This window comes from Eurypyga helias, unplaced genomic scaffold (assembly GCF_000690775.1).
Source record: "Eurypyga helias isolate BGI_N326 unplaced genomic scaffold, ASM69077v1 scaffold4482, whole genome shotgun sequence".
NCBI lineage: Eukaryota > Metazoa > Chordata > Aves > Eurypygiformes > Eurypygidae > Eurypyga > Eurypyga helias.
Window position 1 is genome coordinate 26,003 of NW_010235149.1, and position 12,884 is coordinate 38,886.

The window sequence follows — 12,884 nt, forward strand, 5'->3', positions numbered from 1 at the left end:
GTCTCAAAATGCAAGTGGATATTTAAATCACTGTGGTTTTGTATTTTAATAAAATACTTAAACTCTTTTCATCTAACATAAAGAAGCCGTTCCTGCAACTGCCAGGGCTAAGATGTTTCCTGGCAGCAGCAGAGATGTGCATGGCTTGAAAGACTGCATATACTCTATCCTGTGCTGTTCACATAGCGGGCAGTTTTTCTTGAGGTCTGCAGCAATGCTCCTGTCGTCTTTGTTTTTCACTCTGACGCATATGCATAAATAAAGAAAAAGGCTTGTACTTTTTTCATTCATTTATTTCATGGTAAATTAAATTTTGTCTGTTGCAGCATCTGTGGAGGATTTTAGTTGTTTAGGAGAAGAATGTTGCTTCTTGATATTGATCACACCTTTGTTTATGTGTGTGTTTATGAATATGGTTTTCAGGCTTTTGAGTTCCCTGTCTATGTAAAATTTGCAGTCTTTTCTTTTGGATCTCCTCTTGCCTTTTCCTGTCCTTGCATTCTTTTTAATTACATTCTGGCAAGGGCCTTGACAGAGGTGCTGCAGTGGGGAACACTAAAGGAAAGTGGTTGTAGGCTGGAAGGGATTGGGGTAGCCATACAGCAGAAGTTTAAAAATACATCTTTTTCTTATTTCCCTTCGTTAGGGGAAATGAAGATGCAAACTGGGAGGGAGCGTAATGTTAAGGCAGGATTCGCAAATACATGAGGGAGTCTTCAATAAAGAGCTCTCTATTTTGGGCAGGTTACTTTGGTTTCTCTAAGTGTGTAGGTGTTATTGGTGGTTGGCAGTATTTTAAATTCTCTGAACAAGCAACCTCAGTGCTGGTTTGTGTGGTCAAACTTTACAGAACATGAAGCCTCCCAGAAAAGTGATGAGCAGTTCTAACAATGAGGTAGGAGGGTTACCCTTTGTAGGATCTCTCAAAATGAAGCTTAAATATCCTTTGCTTCCTATCAGAGGGCTCCTTGCAGCACCAATCAGAAATTTCTTCTCCTCTCTTAATCCTCAGTAGTATTTCGGTTCCTCCTTCTATTATTCTTGCTTTAGCAATACGTAACATCCTTTGCCTGGATTTGCCCTTTTATGCCCTAACAGGCCACTTTATCTCTTTGAGGAAGGTGGTGGTTATTATCTCTCCTTGGTGCAACTGATTTCTTTTGTCTACTTAATTTGCATGTTTTCTAGCAAGGTGGTTCTTTGGGCTTCATAAGGATAGCAGACTGGCATATGTGTGTGTTAAAGGACTCGTAGAAAGGGAAGAAGGGCACCTTGAGTGTGTTTGGAAAGGCACCAGGAACAAGTAACGGAAGCCTTGAGAGCTAGTAGCTGTTGGTTTGAAACAGTGGCCTTAACAGAAATCATTAGGCTTCTAGGAGTCTAAGAGGAAAGTTAATCTGTTGTTGAGCGTGTACATGTGTGTAATTGTTTTTACCTTTCCTACTACCAGTCGTCCCAGCACAATAATCCTCAGTTTGTGTGGGTGGTGCCAGCATTGCGTCAGCTCCATGAAATCACACGTTCGTTTATTAAGCAAACTTACCAAAAACAAGACAAGGTAAGAATACGTGCTGTGATGATTTTTTTTTTTTGGAAGCCTTTGTTATGTTGTGTGGCTCTGCTTCTGTAGAACATGGAAGCTTGACTTTCGAAGCACGGAGGGAACCAAGCTGAAAAACACCTTGAGTACAGTTTAGTGATGTAGTATAAACAAACTGAGTTGCTGTGTTGTGTGCTGTCCATTTATGTATATATATAAATCTGTTTGCTGTGTCAGGACTATTGAGTTTATTCTCAGCTTTTTGTAGAATAATTTCCAGGCATGGCTCGGTTAAATGAACAATAGCTAATGTTTAGACCAGCTGCTTTGTAACTGAATTGACACTGACTCTTGGAAAACAGTCTAAAATCCCAGCGAGTCATGTGTTACGCAGCGGCTGAGCGGAGGTGTGGGATGTTGTTTGCAATCTGCAGCACGTGTATTTCAGCACAGGCTGAAAACATTGATGTCGGGGGCTTTGGATGCTTGGGAGGGATACAGCTGACTCTGAGGGGGGAACAGCACTCCTTCCGATATGAGACACGTGACTGCTGTGTGCACATGCCTGTTTATGTACTTTCTTAAAAATCTCTTTTCTCAATGTTTTGTTTTGCCAAGAGCATCATTCAAGATTTAAAGAAAAACTTTGAAATAGTGAAGTTGGTGACAGGAAGCTTAATATCGTGCCACCGTTTGGCTACATCTGTAGCAGGTCCAGGAGGGCTGGTTGGAGCAACGTTAGTGGATGGCCGATACACTTACCGGGAGGTACTGAACCCTGAATTTCTTACTACCTTCGGTTTTTGAAACCGTGATGTAGTGTATCACCAACCAAGTTGTGTAAGAATAGGTGATGTTTCATTTTTGGAATTCACTGGTATGTACGTTCACTCTGAATAATTATACTAGATTTTATTTATAGTCCTGACACATCTTAAGGCTTGCTGCAGCCTTATTGTTCTATTATAGAGCAAAGGTGGGCAAACATCACAGTCTACAAGTTTCTTAGCCACGTCTTAAACTGATTGAGAGCTAGATCTTCCCATCCCAGGACCTCCTGCCTCCAAGCTTGTGCAGCTTCCAGCTTCCCCACCAGCTTCAGTTCAACTACCCTTGTAGAGACTGTGCCTTTGAATTGGTGTGAAGCTCTTAAACCCTGAGGCAGATTTGCTACTTAAGACATGGAAGGCACAGATAACTTGTAACAGGTTGTTGCCAGGGTTTTGATGATTATTTTTCCCGTGCTAGTTGTGAGAGAGTAACTAGTGTCAGGCAGTACCAATATCAAGAACATAATGGCAAATCCAAGGGGACTTCAGTGTTCCATTTTAAAAAAGTAATAAAAAAGAAGCAATGTTAAAAATTATGTAAAACAGACATAAATCTCGCTGTAGAAACAGTTTCTGGTTTCCAGGATTTGGAAAGTGTACTGTTACTTGATAACTAAGTTTGTAAAAATATTGAAAGAATGCTCAGAGTTCGTTTCATAAAGAAAAGTCTTAAGCATGAGTTTTTGTTTCATCTTTCTCAGTATCTGGAGGCACATCTGAAATTTTTGGCGTTTTTTCTGCAAGAAGCCACCCTTTATTTGGGCTGGAATCGTGCCAGGGAGATCTGGGAATGCCTTGTAACTGGCCAGGATGTTTGTGAGTTAGATCGAGAGGTAAGAAAAACTGGAAATGTTGGTGTCTGTGGTTGCAGAGTGAATCTTAATGGGTCGTGAATAGCACGTGTATTTGTTGAGACATGTGAAACATGGGTGGCAAACACAAACTAACAATGCATCTATATGCTTTGTGTAAGCTAATGTAGCACCTGCTACATATTCACTTCATACTAGGATGCCTTTTTAACATTAAATTTGACAGAAGGGGGAATATTGGCCAGGAGATTAGTTGCAGGTTTATGGATGCTGGTTTGAAAAGGGGAGCATGCAAGTCTGCAGAGTCATAAAAGATATTCAGCATTATTTAGGTGAAAGATGAAGGTACCCTAATGCTGCCATACAGCCTGTATAATACGTGAGGTTACTAGGAAATAAGATTTAGAACCTCTTGCTGGAGATAAAACTTCAGTAAGATGAGTTGCCATAGTATCTAACATAGTTTTCCAATGCTGTATAAAACTAAAATATTTGCCATGACCTTGGAGTAAAAATACATCTTCCTTTCATTCATAGATGTGCTTTGAGTGGTTTACAAAAGGCCAGCATGATCTAGAGAGTGACGTACAGCAACAGCTCTTCAAAGAGAAAATTCTTAAACTGGAGTCCTATGAAATTACTATGAATGGTAAGAAAATGGCTTTAGTTAACAGACTTGGGTTTGAAATATGTATATGAGAAACTTCCTTCCTAAGCCTTCAAATTAAATATCCAAACAGTTGCATAAATCTGTATTAAAAAGGGGTCATCTTCTATCACTTAGAGTTTTAATAGTTGTAGAGGGGGAAAAAAGTAATCTGCTGTATTTGATGTCTTTTGTTTTTTGAAAAAAGTATAGAAACTTGGCCTGACCTGAATAAAAAGCTTACACCTTTTTTCACTTTCAGGTTTTAGTTTATTTAAGACTTTCTTTGAAAATGTGAACCTGTGTGACCATCGACTAAAGAGGCAAGGAACCCAGTTGGTGAGTGTTCTGGTATACTACCTGTGGCATCATGGGGATGGGAGGAGAGGAGACAAGGGTTCTTCAGCAGCAGACACTGTCGTATTTATGTGAATATGCAGATCATCTTTCTAGCATTAATGTTGTTAAATTCTCAAGCTAAAACTCTAGAATTACAACAGTTAAAATGCAGCATTTAATAGGTGGAAGCTGGTGTGTAGGTTCATACTTTCAGGAGAGATGAGCGTGCTACTATTTCATTAATAATCATGAATTCTAGTGCACATTTTTTGCTTCTCCCTAGCAGGGAAATATTCCTCTTTTTTAAAAATATTTTTCTTCTTTACAGAAGATCCAGGCTTATCGTATTCAAATTCTAACCTACGATAATTTTTAACTCTGTGATCCTTCAATATTTTTGTGAAATTAATGGTTATATGTTAAGTAGTTTTCCATAGGCATTTTAGATCTTTATCACAAAGAGTTAGCTTACTTCAAATGCGTATTTGTTTTGCCAAGTATCGTAGTAGGTTTTGTGATGGTTTATTATGTGGTTAGTTACCATTTTGAGCTTTGAAAAACAAATTCCATTCCCAATTAAATTTCTTTATGCTCTTCAGTCTTTGTTTTTTTCAGTTAGCTTGACTGAGAGTTCTTTGGAACTTGTTTATGCACTTATAAACAATTTTTTTTTTTTCTAGTATAAAAACACAAATCCACAGCTGTTGATTTCACTTTGCACTGTGCTTAAGCTTGGCAGCATGCTGGAAAAGAAAATTTTTAAGATTCAGTCACAAGATGCTTTTCCAGCAGACTAAGACTCTCTTGTTCCTGTGGTTCAGCTCACTATTCTGTAAGAAATCCAGTCACATTCGACTTTTCTTTCTTGTAGAGTGTAGAAAAGCTGGAATTAATAGGAATGGATTTCATTTGGAAGATTGCAATGGAGTCACCTGATGAAGAAATTGCTAATGAAGCTATTCAGTTGATAATAAATTACAGCTATATTAATCTGACTCCTAGATTGAAAAAGGTAGGCATATATGAAAGTGCTTTTGACATTCATAGAGCCTTGATACTCTCCATGTCAAAATGTATAATTTGTTGGATTCTGTCAGTTTCTGAGTAATTCCCATTTTTTTGGTTTGAATTCTAATTCATTTGTACACTTTGTCTTTAGGATTCAGTATCACTGCACAAGAAATTCATTGCCGATTGCTACACACGATTAGAGGTAAAGGACAAATCTTGATTGTTCCTGTACCTACATCCTTTTTCAGTTTTATGTCTTAGAATTAGAATCATTGACGGTGATAATTCTATTTAACAAGAAATCTTCTTTCCACAAATACGTGTTGTCCTCTTAGCTCTCCAAGACACACTAATTGTTCATGTAAACCAGCACTTACACTCTGCTTTGTATTCCAGGCAGCCAGCTCTGCACTCGGTGGGCCAACGTTAACACATGCTGTTACAAGAGCTACAAAAATGCTTACAGCAACCGCTATGCCTACGGTAGCAACATCAGTTCAGTCTCCTTACAGGTAAGCCTGCCTTAAGAGAATGAATAGGACAGTAGACACTTCCTCCCAGCTGCTTCCCACATGATTCGCAGTGCTAGTTAAAATTCTCCATTTTATATTCTGGAGGCTTCTCAGTTGAATTATTCCAATTACTATGCAATTTGAGTTCCAAAGAGACCTTTAAAAAAGAAAGACTAGAAACTCACACCCCCCTTCAGCCCTCCCCAAAACCAACCAACAAAAAAACCCCACAGGCTATTACCAGTCTATTAGTCATGTAATATTTCTGGGGCAGCAGGGTTTGGGTTTTTTTAATTGGGAGGGAAAAGGATGGGTTTTCATCCTCTGGCTTAACTTGCACATATCCAAATATGTGTAGCTTAAAATATATGAGTGCAGGGTGGGACCTTTGGAAACAGGAAGCTTTTTCTGAAGCTGGCTACACCTCAAGCAGGATAACACAAGCTTCTTGGCCTGTTTTCCTAGTTACTTTCAACCGTAGTCCAAGTTTAAGGACTTATATTTGAAAACAGCTAATTCATGGTAGTTACCTGTGGGGGTTAAATTAACCATAGACAAGTTACTCTTGTTTTCAATGTTTATCTTTAGGTCGACTAAACTTGTAATAATTGAGAGACTGCTGCTGTTGGCAGAGCGTTACGTGATAACCATAGAGGTAAGAGATGTAATTTCTTACTAGGCCAGGCTAAGAACACAACTTCCAATGTTGTTAAAAGTAGTAAAAGTTACTGAAGCCTCTGCAACTCTGGTAACTTTGTTACATACATATCATCACAGAAATGCCTTTTCTTTCAAGGGCAGTATTTACTGTCATCCTTCTCTTCCTGTAGGACCTTTACTCTGTTCCCCGAACTATTCTACCTCACGGTGCCTCTTTCCACGGACATCTTTTAACACTTAACGTTACGTACGAGTCTACCAAAGATACCTTCACCATAGAGGTATGCAAGCACAGGTTGTGTGTTGTGCAGTGTTGATCATGTAGCTACTCTTGGGTTTTCTGATGCCTGCCCTGAACAGTATAAGCTGGTTTTAAGGACTCCAGTCACCTTGAAAACCCTATTTGAAAATGTTATGTCTATAGGGCTACTGTAATGGAAGTGTCTGTAGTCTAAATGTATTTTGATCATCATTCAGGGTGGGAAAAAGTTGTTTGCTTACTGTCAGTGATGGAGCATTCCTACTGCTGTCCTACCCTCTCAGTCCCTTGTGGGTGATACATTTATCACCCTATGCAGAGAAGCAGGAAGACTTAAATGGAAGATTTTTCTATTTTTCTCCTGGAACATACTGCTTGAGCAGACTTACTGAGCCCGTGTTGTTTAATTTTACAGGCTCATAGCAATGAAACTGTAGGGAGTGTCAGGTGGAAGATAGCAAAGATGTTGAATTCACCGGTGGATAATATACAGATATTTGCCAATGACAGCCTGGTATGTTAACTACAAAGAGTTCTCATTCCTTATGAAATTGAGTCTCTCTTCCAGAAGTAAATGGTAAATATTTTCTTGCAGCTAACCGTAAACAAAGATCAGAAACTACTCCACCAACTGGGCTTCTCTGATGAGCAAGTCCTTACTGTAAAAACATCAGGAAGTGGGACTCCATCAGGGAGCTCTGCGGATTCCTCAACCAGTTCCAGCAACAGCAGCAGTGTATTTAGTTCATCCTATGCAATGGAACAGGTACAGCGTGGTAGCCTGACACCTTCCCTCAATTTTCCTGGAGGGGGGAATGGTTGGGGGGAGACACAGCTGGGGTGGAAGAGGTACAGTAAAATGAGACAGGAGCTGTTCACATCAGCTTGAGTATCCAGTCTTGAGTAGTCTGGGTTTGCTTTCAAACTGCATTTGAAATAAAACGTTTAAATACACAATCACCTTATGCATGCAGATTGGACTTTACAGTCTGTATTCTGTCACTTACTGTAGCCTGCTTGGTGTTTATTAATCTCAACAGGGTCTTTTCAACCAAGAAGACGCATATGATTTAATCTGAGATTGTGTATTTGTCAGGGGCAGGGATTTCAGCTATTAATAAAGCTGCAGTGTGAAAATAAACTAAGAAGCATCAACTAGTGCGTTCAGACCACTCCTGGTCTGCTTTGTATCTCAACCTTAACTAACAGTTGACTTGAGAAATTGATTGTTAAAATGGAAATGGGATAACGTATAAATTGAAATGTCTTGGTCTAGAAAGTAGCTGGGATTTCTGTGGGCCAGGTCAGCATCTGGGTCGGTTGCTTCAGTGAAGAGCTCTTAAATTAGTTGCAACAGAAAGGGGAGAAAGACCTTTGTATTTCTGCTTACTTCTCAGGAGAAATCCCTCCCTGGAGTAGTCATGGCTCTTGTGTGCAATGTGTTTGATATGCTTTACCAGCTTGCCAATCTAGAGGAGCCAAGGTAAGCAAACTTAATGGCTATTAGATACTGAAGAAATGCTCACGCTGCAAATCTAGAATAGGTACTTGCTTCGCAGCGCGTAGGCGTCCACCAGCCCATGGTGTGGCTGAGCCCTCTTCTGCACAAGTAACTTCTCATAACTTTTCAGGATAACGCTGCGAGTGAGGAAGCTCCTGCTTTTGATTCCCACTGACCCAGCTATTCAGGAAGCTCTTGATCAGCTCGATTCCCTGGGAAGAAAGGTATGTATTAAACAATAAATACTCTTAGTGATCTTAAAGTATTTTACTCCAGGTTTCTTTAAATTCCCTGTCAGATTATAATCTGTGAGGGGTTTGAAATGCTACTGCAAAATAATGCTTGTTAAGGATTAGTGACTTTTATGCATCAGGTGGAGGCAAGAGGATTATTACTGGGATTATAGGAAATTGCTAATTACAACAAAATGCCGTAGTATCAAAATATCAAAATATTTCTTCTGTGTCTTATTCCTCCTAGAAAACACTGCTATCAGAATCGAGTTCTCAGTCTTCAAAATCACCTTCCTTGTCTTCGAAACACCAACATCAGCCCAGTGCTAGTTCAATATTAGAAAGTCTTTTCAGGTCTTTTGCTCCAGGCATGTCCACTTTCAGAGTGCTCTACAATCTAGAGGTAAGAAAACATATTTACTTCTCCCTATTTGTGTTTCTGAGCACTAGTGTTTAAGTAGTTCTAAGCCTCTTGGGCAGGAGTCTACCATGATAGGGTCATTATGAAAAATGCAAATGCCATGTCATAGTCTGCTTTAATGTATGTGGTAAATTCTACACAGAACAAAAAGGGTAAAAAAGTTCCCCTTTAGAGGCTGCACTGTGAAGCCAGGCTCCTCTTTTCGTGACTTGCAAGGTGGAAGGAGTATTCTGAAGTAACTTGAGAGGAGTAAGGAAACATCAAAGTCATAGAATCCTAGAATGGTTTGGGTTGGAAGGGACCTTAAAGATCATCTAGTTCCAAATTCCTGCCTGAATCTCCAGAAACTCTGAGTATGTGATTTTTGGTACCTTCAAAAACAGTGGACAGTTATTCTCTTTCAGTCCCATTGTTTGCCAAGATTACTGTAGGGATTTTCTTGTGATTGCTTTCCTTTGGGCTTCTACTGTCTGATGTTAGCTCTTCATCTTCCTGTACTCTCATCACACTGAAGTGTTAGGATTCCCCCTTTTCTCCACATCTGGAATGAAAGATATTTGATGATGTCTTTGAAATATGTTGATAAGGTCTACAACTGAAGGGGAATGGTTTAGCATATCACAGCAAGGGTATCTTGTTGAACTGGCAGGTTATATTACAGTATGATGCGATGGTTATCTGCTGCTTCTCTGCCAGAGAAAATAATAAAAGCAAGTAATAAATTGCTTGCTTTTCTGGCAAGGGATGAGAAGTAGTAGATGTGTAGATTATATGAGTGGACTTGTTCCTCAAGTCCAGTCAAGCCAATTGGAAGATCATTTCTGTCAGGAAAAGGATGATGTGCTGCTTTATCCCCTTAACTGGTGATCTGCTGAAAATATGGAAACCAGTCTGAACTGCTTTCTCAAAAAGTGTGTACAGGAAATTTTCAGCACTTAAAGAGATCAAAATTAAATGTTGCAGGTGTTCAGGCTTATGTCATGCGGAGTTGTGATAAGATTCCATGCCTGGAACTCCGTAAACCATTCTTCTGACCTGTGAACCTGGAAGAGATACCTTTTTGTTTTCCCACATGCAACATTGTTGGCTGTACTTCTGGGGGTTTTCTGGGGTTTTGGGAGTGGCCTAGGCTGGGTTTGTTTGTCAGTTTGTTGGTTTGGGGGGGTTTTATGTAAAATGAAGTGAGATTGATTATAAATGTTCATGAGATCTGACCCACAGAGACCACAGACCTCCTCATGGCCATGTTTGAGTGTAATTGCATTCTCTGAAGTTTAGTGCTGATATAAAACAGGAGGGATGATACGGTGGTGATGTTCATAAGGCCCCTGGAATTACCTGGCCTATCTTTTACCTCAAAAAAAAAAAAACCCCAAAAAAAAAAACCTAGAACCCAAACCCCAAAACAAAAGGACAAAACCACACCAAAAACCAGTAGCAGCAATACAGTTATGTTTCAGAAGGCATGAATCAGTAAGCCTTTCAATAAGCAGGGTGTTTTATGGGATCCTGTCAACTGAAAATCTAGAAAGGAGAAGGATTTGGGCTCTTAAGGAGCACCAGCTGAGCCTGAAGACATTTCACGTGGTAGAGTATGTACTCTGTTTTCCCTTTTCCTAGTAAACTGCAATGAGGGGAAAAAAAAAAAACACCTTTTGATACAGAATAAATATCTAATGGCCATCGTTGCCCTGAATATTTGTAATGTGATTTCTCTTTACTGACTACAGCTTCTCATAAGTGTGTTGGTTAATTGCTTCATTTGTAGTGGATTTTTTTTTTTGTTCACTTTTAACCATCAGCAGATAAAGAATACTAAGGGGGGTGGGTGTATGTGTGCTTATTTGTTAATTTATTTTAGGTACTGAGCTCTAAGCTGATGCCAACAGCAGATGATGAAATGGCAAGAAATTGTGCCAAGTCTTTCTGTGAAAACTTCCTCAGAGCAGGAGGTTTGAGGTTAGATTTCAAAATTTCAGTTTCTAACACTTCATTTAGTTAGCAGTTCTCCGTGGTTTCTGATTTCCACACTGTAGTGCACTAGTACACCTGTCAGCTTCTTTTTCAGAGAAAAATAATCCACCTAAAGCTGTTTTTTAATTATCCAGTGTCTGAAAAGCTACTGTAGCTACCATAGCAATGTCATAGAGTACATGTGGTTAAATCCCAAAATAAAGTTAGGCACAAATAAGCTTGTCAAGCGTAGCTTTTACGAAGATCATTGATATGTGGGGAGTTAGCATTTAAATGTTTCAATTTAAACATGCAAGTGCGTAGTTACACTATGCCCTGCCCTGCACAGGTACCAGTGGATATTTTAAGCAGTCAGAGCACAGGTCGTGCAGTGGGGACCAAATCTAATTGTACAGTCTCCAGAATTCAGACCCTTCAGATAAGAATTAAGACACAGTGTGAGTGGTTTGGAAGACCTGACAATACTGCTTGTGTTGATGTCAGATTCATCAAGTTGATGTTTCTCTTAGTCATTCTGTCCACACACACACACACCCTGCCCCCTAGATCCTGAAGCATTTTCCAGCACTAACAGAAAGCTTCCGTCTGTAGATGTAGGAGGGGAAAATGGGGCTGTTATTCTCCAAAGACAGCAGTTTGGCAGTTTTAACTGGCATGCAGCTGACTGACTAGGAGGAGGGAAGGACAGAGATAAATTAATTGCAGCTCTCTCCTAATGTAAAATATTTTCAAACAGAGTCTTATTGATTTGTTTTTCAGTTTGGTGGTGAATGTGATGCAGAGAGATTCCATTCCATCAGAAGTAGACTATGAAACAAGACAGGGAGTCTATTCCATCTGCCTGCAACTTGCAAGGTATGGAATTGCCTTTCATTGCAGAAAGTGCTGCTTTCTTGGCTTTTGTAGCGTGACTTGTAATATTAAGATTAATTGGTACTTTGAATACTGTTTCATTCACTTGCTGTGAACATTCAAAAATAAGCCTGACCTTTTTACTCTGTGAATGTAGGTTCTTGCTTGTTGGCCAAACGATGCCTACCTTACTGGATGAGGATTTCATTAAAGACGGGGTAGAAGCATTGTCCTCGCGCCCCTTCCGTAATGTCAGCCGACAGGCAAGCAGGCAGATGTCCATTTGTGGAACACCTGAGAAGTCATCCTACCGACAGCTCTCTGTGTCTGACAGATCCTCCATTAGGGTGGAAGAAATCATACCAGCAGCAAGAGTTGCCATACAAGTAAGGAAGTGGTTCATGATTCATGGTGGTTCATTCATGGTGGTGTCGTCTCCAGTGCCATCTGTATAGCTCCTCAGAGTTGCCATACAAGTAAGCAAGTGGTTCATGATTCATGGTGACGTAGTGGTGTCTTCTCCAGTGCCATCTGTATAGCTCCTGGATTTTTAACCAAAAATCTACCTTTTGTACAGGTTCTTGCCCAGGCTCCATTTAAAAGCCTCTGAAAATCTTGACCTTCAGTGTCTCTTCCCAGTCTTGATCTGCATTTTAATATGGTCTCAAAATTTGTTTTGGCGGTACAAGGGGAAGCAGTACCCCAAAAGTGCTTACCAGAAGTGGTTCTGCACAAAAATCTTACTTGTGATTTATTTTGAGTCATGCTGAAAAACCTGAAAAAAACCCTAATATCTTACTCTTGTTAATTTTCTGTGAATAGAAGAGAAAAGGTTCCTGCTTGAACTTCTGGCTTGTAGTCCATATTTCTTTGAATCAGAAATTCTGGGCAAGTGTTTTGTTTCAAAACAGGTCATTAAACTAAATTTTCTTAACAGTACGCTGGGGAAAAAGGAAACTTTTTTATTTTCAATACTTAAAGAAAATGCTCTTTTCCCCCTTTGTGGGCATGTCAGTGTAATTAATCTGAGACTGGCTATTTACTAAAACAGTCTAATCTGACAGAAACTCAACCCATTTGAAAGTTCAGTGCAGTTGAAAGGAATTTCATAGTTAATGTGATGAGTAAGCTAAGTTAGGTTCTTGGACAGTGCTTCCCAAATGGATTGATAGGATTGCAATCATCATGCCTATCTCCAGGTAGGTGAAAAGGGAGAATTTAAATACCCTAATGGAGAATTTTAAAACTAACTACTTCATACTAAGGGAGCAATAGTTATCTCTCCTTGGGAACA

At 39.6% G+C, this 12,884-nt stretch overlaps 1 protein-coding gene across 1 annotated transcript in view; it reads left to right on the forward strand.

Moving 5' to 3' along the window:
* The window catches only part of USP24 (ubiquitin specific peptidase 24), a 50,962-nt gene that overhangs the window by 13,450 nt on the left and 24,628 nt on the right, over nt 1-12,884 (forward strand). The window contains exons 15-32 of the mRNA XM_010146642.1: nt 1,451-1,558; nt 2,159-2,308; nt 3,072-3,203; nt 3,720-3,831; nt 4,091-4,167; nt 5,039-5,179; nt 5,327-5,380; nt 5,575-5,690; nt 6,279-6,345; nt 6,521-6,631; nt 7,025-7,123; nt 7,205-7,375; nt 8,007-8,092; nt 8,241-8,334; nt 8,591-8,746; nt 10,626-10,723; nt 11,498-11,593; nt 11,748-11,976. Of these exons, the coding sequence (XP_010144944.1) occupies nt 1,451-1,558; nt 2,159-2,308; nt 3,072-3,203; nt 3,720-3,831; nt 4,091-4,167; nt 5,039-5,179; nt 5,327-5,380; nt 5,575-5,690; nt 6,279-6,345; nt 6,521-6,631; nt 7,025-7,123; nt 7,205-7,375; nt 8,007-8,092; nt 8,241-8,334; nt 8,591-8,746; nt 10,626-10,723; nt 11,498-11,593; nt 11,748-11,976 (2,097 nt within the window). The remainder of the gene's footprint in view (nt 1-1,450; nt 1,559-2,158; nt 2,309-3,071; nt 3,204-3,719; nt 3,832-4,090; nt 4,168-5,038; nt 5,180-5,326; nt 5,381-5,574; nt 5,691-6,278; nt 6,346-6,520; nt 6,632-7,024; nt 7,124-7,204; nt 7,376-8,006; nt 8,093-8,240; nt 8,335-8,590; nt 8,747-10,625; nt 10,724-11,497; nt 11,594-11,747; nt 11,977-12,884) is intronic.